The 22171-nt window shown below is 33.0% G+C and overlaps 8 protein-coding genes and 1 pseudogene across 9 annotated transcripts, besides 6 other annotated features; 3 read left to right on the top strand and 6 right to left on the bottom strand.

The window, feature by feature from the left end:
* Nucleotides 1-6427: part of a mobile genetic element that runs on past the window's edge.
* Nucleotides 18-339, bottom strand: TVAGG3_0063000 (microtubule-associated protein family; the record flags this gene model as incomplete). Its single annotated transcript, XM_051221469.1, has 1 exon — nt 18-339. A coding segment is annotated over one exon (322 nt), but the record flags the coding sequence as incomplete, so codon positions are not given.
* Nucleotides 1748-5558: a mobile genetic element.
* Nucleotides 2444-6469: a mobile genetic element.
* Nucleotides 3081-3488, bottom strand: TVAGG3_0062990 (uncharacterized protein; the record flags this gene model as incomplete). The annotated part of the gene is made up of 1 exon (XM_051221468.1): nt 3081-3488. The coding sequence occupies one exon, from the start codon at nt 3486-3488 to the stop codon at nt 3081-3083; it is 408 nt and encodes a 135-aa protein (XP_051106454.1).
* Nucleotides 4360-5179, top strand: TVAGG3_0062980 (uncharacterized protein; the record flags this gene model as incomplete). Its single annotated transcript, XM_051221467.1, has 1 exon — nt 4360-5179. A coding segment is annotated over one exon (820 nt), but the record flags the coding sequence as incomplete, so codon positions are not given.
* On the top strand, nt 5664-6015 carry TVAGG3_0062960 (annotated as a pseudogene). The gene has a single exon. A coding segment is annotated over exon 1 (352 nt).
* Nucleotides 6470-6574: 105 nt separating the features above from the next.
* Nucleotides 6575-7208: a mobile genetic element.
* Nucleotides 7186-7208: a terminal%2Cinverted (terminal inverted repeat of MuDR-6/TvMULE4 transposon ID:TVAGG3_0062930).
* A 5188-nt stretch (nt 7209-12396) lies between these two features.
* On the top strand, nt 12397-13685 carry TVAGG3_0062920 (protein ubiquitination; the record flags this gene model as incomplete). The annotated part of the gene is made up of 1 exon (XM_051221466.1): nt 12429-13580. One exon carries the CDS (start codon nt 12429-12431, stop codon nt 13578-13580), a length of 1152 nt encoding a protein of 383 aa, XP_051106452.1.
* Nucleotides 13686-13905: 220 nt separating this feature from the next.
* Nucleotides 13906-14030: a mobile genetic element.
* Nucleotides 14031-14283: 253 nt separating this feature from the next.
* Nucleotides 14284-15174, bottom strand: TVAGG3_0062900 (bridging integrator 3 family; the record flags this gene model as incomplete). The annotated part of the gene is made up of 1 exon (XM_051221465.1): nt 14284-15174. One exon carries the CDS (start codon nt 15172-15174, stop codon nt 14284-14286), a length of 891 nt encoding a protein of 296 aa, XP_051106451.1.
* Nucleotides 15175-15696: 522 nt separating this feature from the next.
* Nucleotides 15697-15933, bottom strand: TVAGG3_0062890 (uncharacterized protein; the record flags this gene model as incomplete). Its single annotated transcript, XM_051221464.1, has 1 exon — nt 15697-15933. One exon carries the CDS (start codon nt 15931-15933, stop codon nt 15697-15699), a length of 237 nt encoding a protein of 78 aa, XP_051106450.1.
* Nucleotides 15934-17369: 1436 nt separating this feature from the next.
* TVAGG3_0062880 (50S ribosomal protein L2) lies at nt 17370-18149 on the bottom strand (the record flags this gene model as incomplete). Its single annotated transcript, XM_001320736.2, has 1 exon — nt 17370-18125. The coding sequence occupies one exon, from the start codon at nt 18123-18125 to the stop codon at nt 17370-17372; it is 756 nt and encodes a 251-aa protein (XP_001320771.1).
* A 2568-nt stretch (nt 18150-20717) lies between these two features.
* TVAGG3_0062870 (spectrin binding) lies at nt 20718-21969 on the bottom strand (the record flags this gene model as incomplete). The annotated part of the gene is made up of 1 exon (XM_051221463.1): nt 20813-21865. The coding sequence occupies one exon, from the start codon at nt 21863-21865 to the stop codon at nt 20813-20815; it is 1053 nt and encodes a 350-aa protein (XP_051106449.1).
* Nucleotides 21970-22171: the final 202 nt, after the last annotated feature.

Genomic DNA, 22171 nt, shown 5'->3' with positions numbered 1-22171 from the left:
CTCCAGGTATGCTTTTGCAACCTCCTTAACTTCTGGACGTTCATTATTTACATCCTGTCTTGGTGTTGATGTTTCAGTAGCGTTTTCCTGAGTTACATTAACAACAGGTTGCTCAACTGCTGAAACATTAGCTGCTTCAGTAATGTTATGAGTAGTTGAAACATTTCCTGATATACCTTCTCCTGTTGGAACTCTTGGAGCAATTGTTGTGATGTTCGCCATTGCAGGAGTTGGAGTAGGAGTGTCATCAATCTTTCTGTCAGCTTTCGTCGTTTGCGTTGTAGTATTTGTTGTTTCATTACCATATTTTGATCTTAGTCTGGTAAGCTCTAACTTCATATGTTCTTCAGGATATGCATACTTATTATATTCACCCTTAATATTCTTTTTCCATTCATCGTATTTATCTTCTGCTGATTTCTTAATTGATGCTAGTCCGTTTACAGCCAATTCATCAGTACCGTTATCAGTAGTCTGGTTATATAAAAGATTAGCAGCTGATCTAATTGTGTAATCCGTAAGATTACCAAAACGCTCTATTGTACCTAATGTTGTGTTCTTCAGTTCCTTTCCAATTCCTTGTGCAGCATCTTTGACTAAATCAGCACCCCATGCACCAAATTGTCTCACAGGAGCCGCTATTGATGGTGAAGGAGATGGAGATGGCGATGGAGTTGGTGATGGTGAAGGAGATGGAGATGGTGAAGGAGATGGAGTTGGCGATGGTGTTGCTGCTTTCGCCTTTCTATCAGCTTCTTCCTTAGCCTTTCTATCTGCTTCTTCTTTCGCCTTTCTATCTGCTTCTTCCTTAGCCTTACGAGCTTTTTCTTTCTTCTTAAGTTCCTCTAGTTCTTTACGTTCAGCTTCTTTCTTTCGCTTCTTTCGTTCAGCTTCTTCCTTAGCCTTACGAGCTTTTTCTTTCTTCTTAAGCTCCTCTAGTTCTTTACGTTCAGCTTCTTCTTTCGCCTTTCGTTCAGCTTCTTCCTTAGCCTTACGAGCTTTTTCTTTCTTCTTAAGCTCCTCTAGTTCTTTACGTTCAGCTTCTTCTTTCGCCTTTCGCTTCTTCGCCTTACGCTTCTTCTTCTTAGCTTCTACGTTCAGCTTCTTCTTTCTTAGCTTCTTAGCCTTACGAGCTTTTTCTTCATAATATTTTGTATACTTATCATCAGCCCAATTACCAAGTGATTTGGCACCTGTTAGTATTCCATTTGCGGTTGATGTTGCTGTTCTTCCGAGCCATCCCCCTACCGCTGAAGCACCATTGCCAATAGCACTACCAGCATTTAAAATTCCACGACCAATCCATATCCCTGGTTTTGCCTTTGTATTAAGAGTAAGAAATTCTTCCTTCCTATCTTCAGGTGTAGGATTTGTAACAGTTCTTACAGTATCAACAACAGTGTCAACACTGGTTCCAATAGCACTACCAACAGCTGTTGCACCAGTTAGAATACCATGGGTAACTAAATCAGTAGCTCTTGAGACAACATTATCACTCGAGGCTTTCTCTGCTGGATAGTTTGATCCTTTGTAAGTTCCTGGACCACCTCTATTTGAAGCTTCTCCTTCAACTATTTTCTTCTCTTCTTGTGCTTGTTCTCTGGCAACACTCAATGCACGTTCTTGTCTTTGAATGTTGTCTTTCTTTAACATGTAACCACCAAGTGTCTGTGGTGGTGTGTTTTTATCTAGTGCAGCATCAATTGCAGCCTTTTCTTTTCGCTTTTCTTCGTCTAACCAATTTTGAATAGATTCTGCATCAGTTGGTTCAGCTGGAGTTGGAGACGGTGTTGGAGCTTTAGTTGGTGTTGGAGACGGTGTCGGAGCTTTAGTCGGAGTTGGAGATGGAGTAGGTGCTTTTGTAGGTGTCGGTGATGGAGTTGGAGATGGAGTTGGAGGTACTGTTGGTTCTGGAGTTGGTTCAACAGTCGGTGAAGGTGTTGGCGCCTTTGTGATTCTTGGAGTTGGCTCTGGTGTTCTAATAGGGGAAGCAGTTGGTGTATTAGCTCTTTTAAGAACCTGTGATCTTTCCGCTTGATTTGAATCAGATACTGGGTTAGTTGTACTAGGATGTGATACAGGAGTTATTTTTGGTGTAGGTGTTGGTTTATTTAATGTTATACCATGACTACTCGACATTGGTGGAGGACCTGCGTGAGCAGTTGGTGTCAGAGTTGGCGTTGGAGCTACTGTAGGAGTTGGCGTTGGAGCTACTGTTGGTTCAGGAGTGGGAGTTGGTGTTGGAGCTACTGTAGGAGTAGGTGTAGGAGTTGGTGTTGGAGTCGACATTTGTTTTAACCTCTCATTATACCAATTCTCCAAATAATAAGCCTCACCCATTAAGTTACTCTGTCTTTGTTTTATAGAAAATTCACCTAACAGTAATTCATCATGAATCATTTTCTGCAGCTTTGTCGTGTTTTCTACTTCCTTTATTAGAACGCTCGATGTATTCGCCAATCCTCTATATTCCTTAATCATCTTATCTAGTTTGTTCATATTTGGTACTTCCTTTTTCTTCTCAGCGTTAATCTCATTAGATCGTTTCTCCAATTCTTCAACTACTTTGTAAAGCTTATTTATCTTGACATGTGATTCCTTTACTTCTCCAGTCCTTGGATCCTTAGGTTCCTTGTATTTAGCTAATTTCGTCTCTATATATCTTCGTTTAGCGTCATATCCAGGATCACTGGTTCGTAAAGGATGCGAAGGTGGACGAAAATAAGGTATGTAGAAATCTGGATCATCATTAATAGAAGAACGTGCTTTAAAGTTACGAACCGCGTCTGTAAAAGGGTCTCTACCACGTGCTGTATATGTTGATGTAATCAAAAAGCCTTCTCTTCTCATTGGGAAATTAATACGACCTTTTTGAACATATTCTTTCTCAAAGTATTGCCTAGCATTGTAATCAAAAGCAAGATCATTATATATATCGCGCAAAAAATCAAATGTATGCTGCTTGAACTTTTGATCGCTAATTATGGTACGAATTATCGGACGTTCATTCTCCCATTTCTTAACTCGTTCATCAATGAGTTTCCTCTCTTGTTCACTCATTTAAACCTCATAAAAATATATTATCTGCGTATAGTGCCACTAATAGCATTAATCCATGGCATGTCTGATAGTACACGTACTGACTGAACTAATGGCTTATGATTGTTCCAAATAGCTCCTCCAATGTATGCGTTATACTTATTGTTGTCAATAGTTTGTTGAGGTTGAACTATAGGTGTTTCAACAGGCTTGTCTCTACTGAAGTCACCACCAAGAGCTTTATTGAATGCTTTAAGATTCTTCGTTAATGCATTATCTTCACCTAATGTAGTTTTTGCAATTCTTTCACCAAGACTACCGATAACACCACCGACTTGACCAACTTGAGGGAAAAGTTTGTTAGCAATGTTAAATCCAGCACCTATTACAAGACCAGGATTTTTTTTCACCATACCCCATCCAGCTTTAACATAATCGCCAAAACCCATTTATTTCTTCTTAAAATAATGTCATCTTTTGTTGCTTAACTTCTTTAAAGTCCGTCTTTCCTGCAACTATATGAACTTCCATATATGAACGAGGTGTTGGTAGCTCTTTGTATTTGTTCCATAACTCTTCCCAATCTTCTGTTGCTCCTGACTGTTCAATCATTGACTGAAAGTCTCTCATAGAATAACCTTGAAAGATAACGAAGTCAGTGCATAGTCTCTTAATGTTTAAACATATATGTCTCCATGTTTGACACATGATGACAACAGTATAGTTATAATGTCTGACCTTAGTGATGAAGTTCGCTAATGGTGAACGTGGGTCATTCAATAAGTCATGACCACCATAATCGTCTAACACTAATAGAGAATTACTGGGATACTTTGTGAAAGGATATTTGTTCAACTTCTTTACAACATATATTGCAATCTTCTTATACTCAAACTTTCCATCAGGTTTCCTTAGTTGATGCTTTGTTAAGATGTGTTCCATCTCCTCTGAAATTTTTTCGAACTTACTTTGAACGAACTCAACAATAGCGTAATACTTTGCTTTCATCTTAACGTTCTTCATTAAATAAGGCATAAGTTCTTTATCATCCTTTTTCAGTACTGGTGCTTTAACTTGACTCATAAATGTCTTCGCTGTTTTATCCATTGTTCCTGATGTTGCTGAGATAACTATTGAGTCATAATATGGAGTATTAGTGAAGCGGTCTGTTATCATTATATGACGAATAACACCATATGTCTTACCTGAACCCATCTTACCGCAGTAGAAATAAACACCATTAGTACAAAATGGATAATCATCAGAAAATGGCATAATGAGTGCATTGTTTAGTTCTTTACTATTCTTACGTGCTCCATCATGAAGAATCTTATCTACTTGATTAATAACTTTCTCCATCTTTTAGTTACATATAAAATGTCTAAATATGATGGATTATACTATGAACATGTTATGAATGATGGCACGATAAGTGGTAATACAGTCTCATATAAATTACCGAGAGACTTCATTGAATATCCTGCGTCAAAAGCTCTTGAGATAAGAAAGATAAGTCTTGAGCATCCAGACTTTGAGTTTCTTGCTATTCCATTAGAAATGACAGATTCATCAAAATCAGTGAAAAAAAGGTTTGACATGAGATATTACATAAAACCCAACATGACTACACAGGAGTTGAATGAAGGTCTTATGGAAAAAATGACTGAGGCAAGTAGAGAATTTGTTGATTGTTACTATGATTCAAATGAAAATAAATTGAATGTATTAAGAAAAGGTACATCACCAATCATAACATTACCTTCATACAGTAGTATAGAAAAAAATGCCTTGAATTATAAATATGACATGTCCCTAGGAGATGTGTTGGATTTCATCACTGCGTTATTAGAAACCACTGAAACAGACACAACATCAAGAAAACCAGAGCTTGTTTGGGAAGATGACCATGGTAGAACATTCACGCAAAAAGTAATTCCATCGAAAGCAAAATTTTTAGACTTATGGGAAAAAAAATATATCTCGCGAATGCATGTATATTATAGTTTTACCATAGCAGATTTCACTGACGAAAATGATAAAGATAAAAAAACATATAAGTACTTTGATGAGCTTTTCATAACTATAGCGAATATCAGGTTTATCCTTGAGCGAAAGGGCAAACCAACATATAAATTTGTCGGTTATCAGATAAGAATAAATCCTCTCCTTGAGCCTTTAGTAACGTTGAGTAATATTGCTCATGATAACAAACAATTTATATGTAATGTGAATGAACAGCTTGTGCCACCAAAATTTTACGATATCACTGGTTATAAAGATGCACTCGTGTTTGAGTTTTATAAGCGCTTTTCATTCAAAAGAGTTGAAGAATCAACTGATGGTCAAAAAAAGGAATATTATGTAAAAGAACCATATGAAATTCCTAAAGACTCTAATATAATGGTTGAACTTATATTAGAGTCTGGTACTCAATCTCAACATAAATAGTTTACGTGACAGAATTTTTTTGACACGTAAAGTTTACATTTTAATGGAAGCGAACAACAAAGCTCCTGCTAAGCTCTTGCCATCCAGAAGCCAGAGGTGACTGAAGAACAGTCCTCTGGCGACGAGGAAATATTGATGGGTGGCGAGAGTCCGAAGACCGAGATCAAGATCCCAGATCTCGATCACAAGCAAACGGCAAAGAAAACGGGTCCACGAGCTACTCCTCGAGAGCTACGTTTAATCAAGACCAGCCACAAGTATTTGAAGCAGCTGGAGGAGTCAAACGTAGCTCTCGAGGAACTAAAGCTCAAGCTGGCTGAAAAAGTAGAGGAAGCGAAAGGTAAAGAGCTCTACATCAGCCAGCTTGAGTATAAAGTTGACTCTTATGCCAACGAGATCTGCGATCTTCGATCTCGTCTCAACCGTGTGGGACATGAGTCAGACAGCTGGCATGAAAGGTTCCTTAAGGCTGACACATCCTACCATGAATTAAAGCGCGCCATAAGGAACTTAGCCACTGACTTCTGATCCCTCCTCTAAACCACGAATAAACACCTAATTTTACTACTATAACTCTTTTTTATACTCACATTACTCACATATATCCTCATATAACTTATAGTTCATTGTCACTCAGATCACGATCTTTGTGATCACGATCAACTTAGGAAAAGAGAAAAAGTATAAAAGTTAGTATAATTAATTGTTTAGTCTTAAGTAAGCTTATTGTTCATCAAGGAGTTGATGTAAGCGTTTCTTTGCCTCCGTGATCTGCTTCTTTTATAAGCTTACAGTTAAGCCAACAGCAGAGTCTATTAAATATACTGAGAAACCAGTGTTATGCTTCTTACGTCACGTTTGCCTCTCCATACAGATTAAACAGGTGGGACCACCTATCGTACTTCTCGACGATTATGATTTATCAGCCCCTGCTAGTGAATAAAGGTTAGTTTACATATGAACGTTTATTTTTACACATATATGCGTACATATGCGCGCCCGTATGGTGTCAGTTTTCTGTCACTTTTTTCATTGTGTCGGTGCCTGTAGCTGTAGGCTACAGGCGACGCACAATGTATACTGTACTATTGTTTGAGGCAAGAGTATTATAGGAATATTATATGATGGATTTGAGTTGCATATAAAGAGTGCAAAAGGATAAAGAGAGAAATTTTGTTAGATTAAATTATTAAATTTTAATTCTTTATTTTTTAGGATTGTTAGCTTTGTAAGATTGCTTTCTCACAAGAGAAAACAAGTATAAGGTTTAAGCTGTATGTATTAAAGTTATAAATATTTGATTTTAAAAAAAATCAAGATTTTAAACTTTAAAGGTATTAATTATGATTATCTTTCTTTAGCTTTGCATGCTGTATGCTACTTTTGGAAACTGCTCTATTGTATTAGAATGTTTTTAAATTTTGCACCTAAAAATGCGTAATATTAAAAATTAAGGTATTAATTATGATTATCTTTCTTTAGCTTTGCATGCTGTATGCTACTTTTAGAAACTGCTCTATTGTATTAGAATGTTTTTAAATTTTGCACCTAAAAATGCGTAATATTAAAAATTAAGGTATTAATTATGATTATCTTTCTTTAGCTTTACATGCTGTATGCTACTTTTGTCTTTGAGACATTCCATGATTTAAGTTAAGAAGCTTTAAAAAAATGCAAAAAAATTGAATACTTTACTGGCTGGGCAAATTTGTCGCCGCCCCTCCTAAATGTTAGTCACCGTTACGGTTTTTTCTTTGGGGGGCGAGCTTGCGAGCCCCAAAAAAAAGAAAAAAACCGTAACGGTGAGCTCACATTTCGGCATAGTTTAAGTCTAGGTTTTGCATTTTAAAATGTTTGTTACCTTATCTTCTTTCAAAAAGTGGCAAAAATTTGTTTGAAATTTGAAAAAGATATTTATATTTGCATAAATGACATTCAACTAAGCTGTAGCATGATTCTTTTGCATGCTCTAGTTTTTTTCTCAGTTCAATCTCCTTCCATACTCTTGCTTGTACCAGTAAGATCGCACCAAAATTCTCAAAAATTAAGATCTCCAAATTTTATGTCCAACTCCAATTATCAAACGCCCTCATTAACGCCACTCATAGCCATCTTTCATGCATGAGAAATCGTTATTAGAAGATTTTTTACGGCTAATTATCTGATTCAATTCAGATCAATACTCAAAGCCCCATTATTTATTTATAAATCCTTGTTTGTCGCCTATGCGAATAAAAATTCTTTTTATATTTTAAACAATTTTTTTCACTTTGGAAGGAGAAAGGTGACTAACATTTTAAAAATGCAAAAACCGACTAAACTATTTGGAAATGTTAGTTTTATAGTAATTCGGATGGGATTGGGCAGACTTTTTCCGTTATAATATTCGATGTAATGTTTTTACAGAAATAAAAATCTCTTACTTCTGTTATAATTAATTTTTCTAGCGCAATGGATCAATAAAATGAAAATTTCTATATTTTTGTAACCTTTTCTGGTATATTAAAGCAAAAATATCAATGAATGCTACATTTTCATGGAGTTCAATATATACTAATTGAAGCCATACTTCTATGTTCAGCCAAACAGAATATGATATCATTTATATATTTCAAACTCAAATTACTGTAAAATGCAAAAATTAATTAATCAATTCAATACAGCCATTAGTTTAACTATTAAAGATTCGGACAATAAAGAGCCTCTAAAATATGGCTCTGTTATGATTATTTGGCAAATTCCATCAAGCTCTGATTTTCCTTTAGAACAATTTCTGCATATAATATCTTCTGATCTTATTGCAAATTCTGATTCATTTAAAACAGATACTTTTCTACCGCAAAATGTTTTAAGTGAATAAATTGGTTTGACATAAATTTCTTTTGCAAAAGTTGAAATATCTGATATTGTCCTTTTATCTTGAATATCGGTATCACCTGTATAGTATAATTCAAAATAACTATAAAATGGACCAGCAGATCGAAAGTTTGAATCAATGACCATTTTACAAAATTGAAATTTATAAAAGTTATATTGCAGAATTGTGAGATTCTTTGTGTTGACTTTAACATATTTCAATTTATCGCATTGATGGAATATTCCACTTCCAAGATATTCTAAATTCTTTGGAAGAATGATATTCGTGATATTTGAACAGTTTTCGAATGCATAATTCCCGATTGAAGTCAAACTGTTTGGGAATACTATGTTTGAAATACATTTGCAAAAACAGAATGAATGATGTCCGATTTTTTCTAAGTTATTTGGAATGTTGATCACAGTGAGATTTGTGCATGAATTGAATGCATAATCTCCAATTTCTCAGACACTATCTGGAATTTTAACTTCATACAAACTGACACAATTGCTGAAAGTGTTATCATTTATTGATTTTATTCCTTCTTTTATTTCGAAATATGAAATTTTTGAACAATTTTCAAAAACGAAATACCCATATTCCATCAATCCATCTGGAAACGCGGATATTGATAAATTACCACAGCCTGCAAAAGAACAGTCACAAAACTTTATAATTGATGATGGAATATTAATTTCAGAAAGACTTGAGCAACCAGAAAAAGCACGTTTTTCTATAATCTCGATAGAATCAGGTAAAATAACTCTTACCAAATTATTGCAATCAAGGAAAGAATAAAATTAAATTGATTTAATTTGGCATGATAAATTTGCAAATTTAAGGCTTGAACAATTACAAAAGGCATATTCTCCTAAATTATTTACTTTAATTGGAATATTTACATTTATAAGACTAATACAATTATGAAATGCACTTCCAGATATTTCAATCATATTTTCGGGAAGAACAATTTCTAGCATGTCTTTGCAATTATAAAATGTACATGGGTATATTTTGGTTACACTGCTTGGAATTTTGATCTTTTTTAAACTAGAACAATTATGAAACGTAAAATCTCCAATATAATTTAGATTTTTTGGTAAAATTATTTCTAGAATGCTAGTACAATTTTCGAATAGCCAACGATTTATAGTTTGCATTTTGTTCGAGATATTTAGTTTGACTAAGCTTTGACAGCCTTTGAAAGCATGTGATTCGATTGATTCTACATTTTCCAATGTAGGAAATTCTTTTAAACTAATGCAATAAGCAAATGCATATTCCTCAATATATTTTAGATTTTCTGGTAGTGTGATATTTAAAAGACTATAACATCTAAAAAATAACTGCTGATGAATTACTGTAATTTTGTTTGGAATTGCGATTGTTTCAAGTTGTGTACATTGAAAAAAACATAAATTTCCAAGTGTTAATAAAGTATCAGGCAGATTTATATTTTTGAGATTATTACACCTAGCAAATGAATAATTTTCAATAAAAGTTACAGTGCTCAGTATTATAATATCAATAAGTTTAAAACAATAACTAAAAGCACTTTCATTAATTAAGATTAAATTGCTTGGTAGAGAAATGTTAGTTATATTATAGCAGCAATAACATAAGTAGGATGGGATCACTGTGACTTTTTCTGGTATAACGATAGATTTTAAGTTTTCACAGAAATAAAAAGCTTTTTCTTCTATTTCTGACACATTTTGTGGGATGGTTATTGTTTCTAATGCATTGCACCAAGAAAATAAATTCTTTGATATTGTTGTTATCTTTCCTGGTAAATTGATTTCTATAAGTCTTCTACAACCAGAAAATGCAAAAGCGTCAATATTTCCTATATTTTCAGGGATTACAATTCTATTGATGGATTTACAATACATAAATGCCCCTGCACCAATACATGTTAAATTTTCATGAAGTTCAATATTACTTAAACTAGAACATTCAGAAAATATGTAGCTACTAAGATTAAGTAAGTGCTTTGGAACGTTGATTTTTTTCAATTTTTTACACCATGAAAAGCAACGATGCCCAATACTTGTTGTTGTATCAGGTAAATAAACTTCTTCTAAATTCATGCATTGGCTAAATGTAGAATTACCTATTGTATATATTGAATCAGGAATAGATATATTTGTGAAATTACTGCATAACATAAAAATTCCTTCTTCTAATTCATGAATATTTTTTGAAAGGTTAATATTTTCTAGTCCAGAATATCGAAATGCAAATTTGCCTATTCTTGTTATATTTTCAAGGTTAAAATTAGTTAATTTTTCACAGCTGGAAAAAGCAAACTCTTCAATTATTTCAATTCGATATGGAGTATTTATTATGTTCAAATTGTAGCAATAACGAAATGCGCTGCTTTCAATTGATCTGAGAGAGTTAGGAAGTGAAACTTCTCTTAGATTATAGCAATCTTGAAATGAATGATGACCAATAGATTCAATTCCTTCACTTATGAACAACCATTTTAAATTTCTTGATCTATTGCATAAGTAATGAGGTACAAATGAAGAGTTAATTAGTGTTAAGATTATGAAATTGTGTTGCATGTACTGTGGGATTGAACAATCATCATTCCTTAGATCTATTTTAAATGCCCCAATATCAGGCTGATCTTCAATGGAACAGAGCATTGATTGTTTGAAAAATTATTTTTTACTTGCTAATTTTTGGTAAATTTATATTTCTGCATGTTTTTGTGCAAAAAAAGATAGAATCAAATATACTAAATAAAAATCTTTGAAGAACATTTATCAAAAAGTCGAATCCGAAAAGGATAACTTCTATTTACGATGATACTTCTTAATAGATTAACATTTTTATTTTAATTTGGAATCGAAATTCGGAAATGTCACCCCCTTAAATTTCAACCTGAGAAATGAATATGCGAGAATTCTTCGAGCCTCTTCGGAACGGACCATTGACAAAGGAGCAAGAGGCCGAAGAAATCGAAAATATCACTCAATTACAGAATCTTTTAATGAATCTAAAAAATACAAAGATAGAATTTTCGATTCCAATTCTCAAAGAGTCAATATATTACAAAGATATTCATTATTACAACCAATTCATATCAAATGTCTACTTTGCAGCAGAATATCAGCCACAATCAATTCCAGAATTAGCGAAATTGACAGCGGAAGTCATTTACAACCACAAAGAAGAGCAAAAGCGCATGTGTAGAGCCCTTATTAAATGGGGTATTTACTCTCATTTGGCAGAATCGAATTCAGAATTGCATTCTTGTCGATTATGCTTCATTAAGAACTGTTTAGACATCAGTCTATTTGATACCAAATTACTTGTCGTTATAATTAATGACTTTTGGAAAACTTGTTCTCAAAGAAGATATCATTTGTGCAGATTGTTCGAATGGTTTGCTCCACAAATACTTATAGGTGATCCTACATTCTTTATGCACTTACTTTCGATTGTAGATTACGAAAATATTTCAGGACATCTTCCATCGCAGTTTGGAGAGCTTCTTTCGAATTTTGAGAGCCTTAGAGACAATAACTGGATGCTATGGAATATACTGATTAAGAATGTAACTACAGATGACAGTATCGAAAGAATTTTGAAAAATAATGATATAATTAAATTAAAAGAGATTATTTCGGACCCTACATTTGATATAAATCAAAGAATAAGTCCACATTGCTTCGAACCATCATGGTTTATCCAAAATCATCCAAATTTAATTCAATACGCTGCTTATTTCAATTCTGTTGATTGTTTCAGCTATTTAATAGAGAAAGGATGTGATGTTAATGCCAAAGATGATAAAGGAAATACTTTAATTGATTTTTGTGTTGCTGGAAATTCAATTGAATGTTTTAATTTGATAAAAAACAACAAAACAGATTTTACGAATTCTTTACACATTGCAGCATTATTCCATAATTATTCTTTGTTCCAACACTTGTTTAGGAGCTGCTGCCATGACTTAAATGCTATTTCGCTCATCTATGGAACAGTTATTAATAATATTGTTTCAAGTAATAATTTAAGGTTAACAAAATTTTATGTTGAAAATGAGAAATCTTCAATTAATGAAGACTTAATGAGATATGCCGCGCGTGTAGGTAGTCGTGATGTTTTAAGGTACTTCTTGGCAATGAATGATAAACTTGATATAAATTCAAAAGATGAAAACGGAAAAACCGCTTTAAGTTTGAGTGCAATTTCAGGACATTTCAACATAATTCATGAACTTTTGAGCATGCCTGATTTAGATATAAACATGAAAGATAAAGATGGAAATACTGCTCTTTTAATTGCAGCTAAAAACGCTGATTCAACGAGTATTTTAACATTAATGATGTCTGAGAAATTGTATTTAGATGCACAAGATAATGATGGAAACACTGCTCTTCATATTGGATCTTTAGATAATTGTCTTGACGTTGTTAAAACTCTTTGTAACTCTAAGGATATAAACCCGAATGTTCTAAACAAAGAAGGTGACGCACCAATCCACATCGCTACAAGAAATCCGGATTCTTGCGGAACTCATTTTGTTAGAAATATGGTAAAATCAGAACAAGGAAGTGAAGTGAAATTAGAAGTTTATATAAGAGAACAAAATAGAATTGTTCATGTAGATATTTTGAAGTTTTTAGTGACACATCCTAAAATTGACGTGAATTTGAAAAGCGCAATTGGATGGTCACCTTTGCATTATGTTGCAAGATACGGGCATTACCAATTAGGAAATATTTTGTATCAATACAAAATGAAAGAATTGGATGTGAATATAAGAGATAGAAATATGAGAACTCCTCTTCACGTGGCATGCGAAAGTGGTAGATTTGAAATGGCTTGTTTCTTGATACAACCTGGAAATTGTAACATAAATGCTCAGGATATGTTTGGACAAACTCCCCTTCATAAGGCAGTTTTGGCTGATAATTCAGAAATTTGTCATATGATGACTTTGAGAGATGAAACTGATCTAAACATACAAGATAAATACGGAAGAACAGCTTTGATGATTGCAGCTATTAAAGGAAGAATTGGATCTATAAGAATATTGGCAAGAAATCTGAGAATTAATCTGGATTTAACAGATAAAACAGGAATGACTGCTTTGCAACATGCTGTTAAAAATGGAAGGAAATATTGTGCAGAATTACTGAGAATTGCTGCTGATTTGTGTGATATGCCTGATAGCGAAGATAACTCAAATGCTGGCGATGATAATGACCAGATTTAAATGTCATACATATCTTATGTTTGTAATAATTTTATATTGAAATAAACATATTAATATAAAATTACTAATTTTTTATATAAGCAATTCTGATTTAAATTGTTGAAACAGTTTCCAAACTGGGAACAGGACAAATTTGCCATTTAAGGTTGTTGAAAAGTGACATGTGGCAAATTTATCCCGCACTCCCTTGTATTGGAATAAGACCACAATCTATCATAAATTGAGTGTATTTCAAATAAACATATTCTAAAATACGTGAAAAACTTTAAATATATATGTTTTCAGACGAGTTTAGTAGATACAAGCAGATTTGTTCAATTTTTTAAAGGCTGCACTTACGCCCATCTGACTTTAATTCAAATTTTTGACAACTGGCGTGAAGCGCCATTGAAATTTAACCTTAAACATATGAATTAAAGGCCCTGTCATAGGAGCGTAAGTGCACCCTTAAAATTTCAATAAAAAAGGCAAAATCTATACAATTTGGAAGCAAAAAAGCAAATTTATGTTTATTTCTTAAAGAACATATCATTGATTCAACTGTATCATTGTGAGGCTTGAAAAATTAAACAGTACATAATTAAATTATGGAAATTCAGACATATTCAGTATGATTTTATGAAAACCACAAAATAAAATTATAATTTTTGAAAACGATCATAAAATTATGTTTATTTTCATGAGAAATAATAAAATTATGTTATTAAGCAAGTGCAGCCACTCTTTCCTTCTTTGGCTTGGCCCTTTGTGGTTCTTCGACTTCCTCAACAGGTGTTGGAACTGGTATTTCATCGATTGTTGGGTAAGCGACTGGTTCTGGTGGTGGAGCGTAAAATGCTTGTTGTGGCTGGGCTTGGGAGTAAGGATTTGCTAGTGTGAATTGGGCGTATTTGTTGTATGTCGATGGTGGGAAGCTAGTTTTTACTCTCTCCATTTCGTTAGTAACGGAGCACATAAATTTACTAAAGATGCCAACAAAATTACGGAATGGAGTTTCTAAGTATTGGGCTCTTTGCATTACGAGGCGATTAACACCTTGGATAAAGTCGTTATTAAGGACTGAGTATTTGTTATACGCTTCTTGTGTTTTTTGATTTTGGGCTTCTATTTCTCCAACTTTTCCATTATGATCCTGAAGCCATTTCAGCTTCGAGCGAGCTTGATCGTATTCCTTGCGTAGTGGTTTTCTCTGCTTTTGAATATCTTTTAGTCGATCAGTTTCTTTTTGATAAACTGATAAAGGAGCAACAACATTTTGATCAATGAGTCTAGCAAATTGGTTACTTACAATTGATTCTAATTGCTTTCCGAACATTTCTATTGCTTTTGCCTCTCCTTTTGAATTTTGTGAAGCAGTAATGAAAGAAATTCCTAAATCAGCTCCGATTTTAGTAACTGAACGTGAAAGGACTTGCATTTGATTGCTCATTTGAATAATACATCCAATAATTTGGACGGTATCAAGGCAAATTGTTTTGAATGCTTCTTTTGCTTGAGTATAGTCAGCATCAATTGTCTTTTCTGTAACTGGAATTCCTACTGTAGCAGCGACGTCTTTAACAATGCCTGTTGCCTTCTTCAGAGCTTTTAACATTTTTTTATAAAGTCACTTTACAAATTTGTAAACTCTATAAAAAAAACAATGATGTGACAATAGTTTCAGAAAACTATAGATACATCTTTTAGATATAAATGTCAATATAGTAGCATATAATTATATAAGTATGTAGATGGATTTGGGTATAGTTTTACTTCTATAACTAGAGAAATTGACCTGATTAAAAGCAAATTTTGAAATCTTCCATTTTTCCCTATTGCAAAATTTTGAATAGTTTACAACCGTTGGTACTAAAGTCGCATTGAAAGCTAATGATATACGTATTTTCTTTTGTTCTTGTATAATACTTCATTGGCATAGTAACAAATCGTTGATTTTTTGATAAAATCAACAATGAATCAATCAATTCTCATATTCAGTTCGTCTGTATATATGTATTGTGAATACTTACGTGTAAGTTTCATTGTGACATGTCAAATTTATAAAATTATGAAGCAAATATAAATTATCTATAAACAATCTATTTATTATATAACAGAAATATAAACAATATATTTATTAGAACATTAGCCCTTCCTCTTCCTCACCTGAGCATAACCTAAAGAAATGTTCTGCAATAATTCTAATATCTTCATCTTCATCATCTAAAAGAGATGATGCAGATTCCATAAATTCATCATTTATGAAATTTTCATTAAATGCCGCTGCTGCTTCTTGGTCATCAATTTCTTGCATTTGATCTATTACAAATACGAGAACTTCTCCAAGGAATTTATGATCATCCTCATCAACCATATTTGCAAGAATCTCTAAGAAAGGAGTTTTTGTGAAAACTTCGATTTTTTGCTCAACATCACAATAATCAAAGATTGTGCAAATGACAAAGAATGATCCCTTTTTAATTTCATACTGCCCGTTAAAAAATAAAGTAAATATGTTTGAAAAGCAGTTGTTGTTCATCAAAGAACTGATATAGTTACTAACGACTTTGCAAATGCTGTTTAAATGCTCAAGAATCTCTGATGCATATTCAGAATGTTCTAATAACTCTTGACTTATTATATTATCCCATGGAATAATTGAAACTAAATCATTCTGCAAATTTATATCACAATATTCCAATATAATCTTAAGTAAACATAAAACATCAATAAATATTTTTGATTGTGCTGGATGAATGTTGTTTAATGCCATAATAATAAATGAATCTGTAATAAATTCATTTGAAAAAAGTGTTTTTTGTGATTGATCTGCATATTCGAGACATTGAATGCAACCATAAAAAGAACTATGTATAGGCTTATCTTCAATAACAATATTGGCTTTAAAGAAATTAAATTGTTTTTCAATATTGCATGCATCATGATTAACACTTAATATTGAAGCGCATGTTGATATGAGATCCTCAGCGCACTCTGGTCTTTCGTCATTTAAAATTATTTGAATGAAATCGTCAAATTGTTGTTCGATGTCATTAATATATTCTGAATAAGTCATTGTAATGTTTAATATGCAATTTAAAGCAAATTTTCGAATAGAAACAAACTGCAATGGAGGAATTTGAACTTCTGAAACTACATTTGGTGATTTTGCAATATCTATGATCATTTGGAATATATCGTGATTCATTCTTGATAATAATATGATTTCATCATCAGATTCAGCGCAAAATAGCAAGGCAATGATTTTCAACGTTAATTCAATAATAATTGGCCTATTAGCAATTGAAAGGCTATTAAATAGAAAGTCCATTAATTGAAAGCTATCCAACTCATCATATATCAATAATATTGAATCAAATTTTTGAATTTTATATGCTTTGATAATAAAATTGTTCAAATAGTTGAATACTTGCTCTAACACACCAATACGGGCTTCTAGATCGTTTTGATCTAATGATTCAAAGAAAGATCGAAATTCTGCAATATCAAAGTCATCATATTGCTCTTGAGGTTCACCCTTTAGTTCTTTTAAATAATCTCTTGTTATTGGCCTAAAATCACTATCCTCTTCATCCTTATATGAACTCATCTCCTAAACAAAAATAAAATTTGACTAAAATTGCAATAAGAAAAGTTATCACAGTATTGATAAGAAGGTAAAATTCCATATAATATCAAACATTTTGAAGAATAATTTCCAAAATTTTAATAAATCTTTGAACAATATAAAAGAAAAGTAAAAAGGAAAAAGTGTAATGTTTTGAAAGCAGTTCAAATAGAACATATGCTTTAGGCAAGGTTGACTGTACCGCGGCGGCGACCTGTACGGCGGGAAGCGATAAGACCAAGCTTCTGACCTGGGCGGGCAGAGCGGGCGACTGTGCCTGGAGCACCCATGTGCTGGTGGGAACCACCACCGTGTCTGTGGTCGACTGGGTTCATCTTGATACCGCAAACGACTGGCCATGTGTGGCGTTTAGCTTTATACTTGTAGTGGACGTTACCAGCCTTAAGGAGTGGCTTTTCTGGACGGCCACCACCAGCAACGATACCTAATGTAGCACGGCAGATGTTGGAAACAAGAGCCTTGCGACCAGATGGGAGCTGGATACGTGTGTAGTTTTCTGTGTGGCCAATAACACGGCAGGAATCGCCGGAGCAGCGGCCATAGCGGCCACCATCACCTGGACGGTGCTCGACGTTGCAGATTTCTGTACCTTCTGGGATCTGAGCAAGTGGAAGGATGTTGCCGATGTGAAGGTCAGCTTGGGCGCCGCACTTGATGAATTGGCCTGTGTGGATGCCTTCTGGGGCGATGACGAGGGCAGAATCGAAGCCCTGGCCTTCAGCCTTCTTGTAGATAAGCTTGGCAAGTGGAGCACCACGGCCTGGGTCGTGGATGATCTCCTTGACCATGCCGGAGATGACGGATGTGCGCTCGGCAGCATCAAGAGCACGGAATTTAGCTGGACCAACGCGGTGGTGGGTATGGGCCTGGAAAACAGAGCCGTTACCTCTACGCTGAGCACGAACGATGTGACCCATGTGTAAAAGGAAGAGCCAAACGGTTTTCCTCTCAATTATTTAAAAGATGAAATTTGCCTTGTAAACTAAAAAAATATTGTAAAGCACTATTTTGGCAAAAAAAGTATAAATGTTAATACTATAGATTATTTAATGTTCCTCTTAGATGCTTAGTATATTTTTAGCTAATTTATTAAAATCAAATGACTTTATAAGTTTGTTAGCAAATGTTGATTGCGAGTAAAGAGGATAAAATACTAAAAAATGGGAATGGAACGTACATAATCGAATGCACTAAACACTTCGTGTATAAGCCGCATTGCTGTGTATGAACAAGATTTGTAGCATTTGCAAATTTATTATAAGGATATAGAGAATGAACAAAAATAATAGGTGGAGACAGTTTTTCAAACCAATCTGCATCAATTTTATCCAGCCCACAATATATAACTTTTTCTATTTTGGACATGGCTAAAACATGAAGTTTTGATGATGAAATTTTACTAGGAAGTCTAATGATCTTCATATTATTTTGAAAAAAACACTCCTTGATCAAATTCGAGCGAAGTGCTATATCTTTCTTCAAAAATAACTGTTTTCAAAGTAGGAATATAACCAAAACAATCGAAGCCTAGATAAACTATAGTGTTTGGGATATAAACTGTTCTTAAGCATGAATGTGCCGTAAATGCATTAACACCTACATGTGTTACAGGAATATTTCCAATTTCATATTTAATAATTAAATTTTCACAAGTGTTATCTGGATCAGCATTATGATTATTTCCTGCAACGCCAGTACCTAACATATAGTTGGTACCCATTGGCTTGTAAACTAAATTGTCACACAATATAAAATTTAAAACTACAATTTAGAAAATAAAATTTGAAATCAAAGATAGTACTAATACTGAAATAAACCCTCAATATAAGAGCACTGAATCTTAAGTGTAAACTAAATTATTGCGCATACTAAAAAAATAAAAAGTGATAAAAATATTGAATTTTATTTTATCTGAATATTTGATTCATATATCTTTTCATAATCTTCTTTGATCATTATAGGGGATAAAATTTTTGATAAACCAGTTCCACCATCTCTCATAAATGCCAGTGATTCGTATTCCGTGAGATCATAATATATATTTGCATCATCAGGGCACTCACTTAGTATAAAGAAGAAAAATAGTGCAGAAGCGTATGATTTAATTGTTCTTGCTGTTTCTGCAGATAAAATTAACGTTGATGCATTCATTGCGCAATAAATAACATTGTTTAATTCATCAGTATTAGAAAATAAATATGTTAAAGTGTATTTCAGACCATCAATAGCTTCTTGCATTTTATTCCTTTCTGAGTTAATTAAGTAAAGAAAAACAATAGTTGCGAATCTCTTAATAAAACTGGTGGTCGAGTTATTGAAATCTTGAAGGTATTCAATGCTTTTGTTTAAATTTTCTGCTAATGTTTGGATAGTACTAACTTTGATATTAATAAGTTGATCTCTAAAATTGTACAGATCGATTATTATATTTTTATGTTTTTCTTTCATCCATTTTGTTGTTTCAAATAATTCGTTTAATTGTTGTTCTTTCATTTGATTTAATTCCTTCTTCTTCTTTTTATTTTGACTTTTTAATCCATCAATTTCTTTTTGGTTTTTATCAATATTTTCATGCAATGTAGAATTGTTTTCAATTATTGAATTGATACCAATGCCATCAATTGCATCTATTAATTTTTTCAGATTATCAATCAATGGATTTATCTCTTTGTGTGTGTCAGCGTTTTTATTTGTGTGCTTATTGATAATATCGGAAAGATTCTCTATTATTTTTTTAATTTTTCTTTTAATTCGAACGTAATTTTTCCCTAATTTTTCATATGATTTTATATCAATTTTTAATACTAATTGATATATAGGTTTTAATATGGACTGCCATGATTTTGCTTTCGACTTACTTTGATGAATAACTAAATTGTAGAATCCATCTTTCTGATAACGACGATATCCATCTTTGAAAATATAAGGTAAATTGAAGTAGATATTTTGTAATTCATTAAAGGTCGAACTTAACTGTAAGCATCCTTCTACATTTAAGATGTATTGGCGTTGAATTTGATGATTAGGAGGATTATCCATGGCCAAAATTATTCGAGAAAAAATCCTGTCTAACGTTTCATTTTTACTTACAATATTTTGAATAAATTTGATTTCATTCATTTCATTGATGTAAGTTTTATGATTGGCCTCGTATTTGTGGAAAAAATCTGAAATTTTCTGAATTGGAATATCTCTAATTAGAACTTTTGAATTTTCTTGTTTAAGGTTTGCTAAAGTTTGGGTGATTTGTGATATAGCTTGAGTGCACTCCTCTTGGGATTGATCGAAAATATTAAGAAAATTTTTGGAGAGTAATTGGAATAAATTATGAATGTTGCTTGGTCCATTTGGATTTTTGACCCATTTTTTAATATTTTGGGATAACTGACATAATGCTTCTTGAATAAAATCTAGACCTTGTTCATGGCTCATTATAGAAAAATGTTGGAAATTTTTTATAAAAAAAAATGAATCTGTAAATGGCCGAACAATTATAATTGAAGGTCGACCTTTTTATGGGGAGGTCTATGAAAATGTAACTCGTTGAAAATTCAAACTCAAAATACTTAAATCAAGAAATATATTTTTATTTCAAACAAAAACTTTATGAGTTTGATAATCCATTTCTTTCTAGAACAGCGATTACTTCTTTGTTACCTTCAGCTGCATCGAATAAAAACTTTGCTCCATTACCAGGTTTTAAGTCACTCCTAATTCCAGGGCTTCTTAAAATTGCCTCCAAAATTTGACTTTTTCCTTCGGAAGCAGCGATAAAAGCTGGAGAAAATGAATCAGGAGGAGATGGCATATTCACATCAACATAAGGTGAAAGTACCATCATTCTCACTAAGTTAATATTTCCTGCTTTAATGGCTATGGCCAATGGTGTTGGATTAACTCCATTTGTGTAATTAGCATCAATACCTCTTAAAGTCAGTAAGTTCGCCATTATTTCAACATCTCCAGATGAAGCAGCAACAGCAACTGGTGTTTCACCGCTTTTATTAGGTGTGTTTAAAGCAATATCCTTTAATTTCATCAAGTAAAGCACTACTTCTTTATGTTTAAATCTGATTGCTTCGTGAAGAGGAGTATTATCATTATCATTTCTCAAATTAACATTAACGCCTTGATAATTGCAGATCAATTCAACAATATCCTTGCATCCTCTCATGCTTGCTGTCATTAATGCAGTATTTCCGAGTTTCCCTCTTGCATTAATATTCAAGTTTTTCTGTGCTAAAATTAATTTCGCCATTTCATAATTTTTAATTCCACAAGCAGCAATTAAGGCAGTATTCCCATTTCCATCTTTGTGATTTACATCTGTCCTTTCATAAGAAAGAAGTGTCTTTACACAATCAACATTACCAGACAAAACAGAGATAATTAATGGAGAAAAACCATTTGATCCACTTAAATTTGGATCAGCTTTTTCAGATTGTTCCATGATTTGAAGAATTGTACTTGATTTTGATAATCTCGCAGCATGGAATAACGCGGTGCAGCCTTCATCATCTCTGTTATTAACATCTATATTTGGATGTTCAAGTAATTTATCAATAATCTCTTCATTTCCAGAAATAACAGCGAATTTCAAAGGAAAATCTCCTTTTTTAGATTTGAGATTTGGATTAATTTTTTCACCTTTCGACATAAGTAATTTAACATCATATAAACTGGCATTTCTGCATGCATATAACAAAGCTGTATATCCATTATCATCTTTAGCGTTTAAATCAACTCTATCGCATTCTAAAAGTATTTTTGTGACTCTTGAATTACAATTTTTACACTTTTTATTAAAGGTTTTCACCATTTAAATCTTTTGTAAGCTAGAGAAAAAACAGGCGCAGATTTGACTTATTGAGAACATAAGCACGAATTGAACCTACGTTTCCAGGGAGTTTGTATTGTTACCTTATGGTTCAAGATGAATTGATTTGCCCATAAAGTAACTGAA

This window comes from Trichomonas vaginalis, chromosome IV (assembly GCF_026262505.1).
Source record: "Trichomonas vaginalis G3 chromosome IV, whole genome shotgun sequence".
Taxonomy (NCBI): domain Eukaryota; phylum Parabasalia; order Trichomonadida; family Trichomonadidae; genus Trichomonas; species Trichomonas vaginalis.
This window is presented reverse-complemented; position numbering and strand designations above follow the sequence as displayed.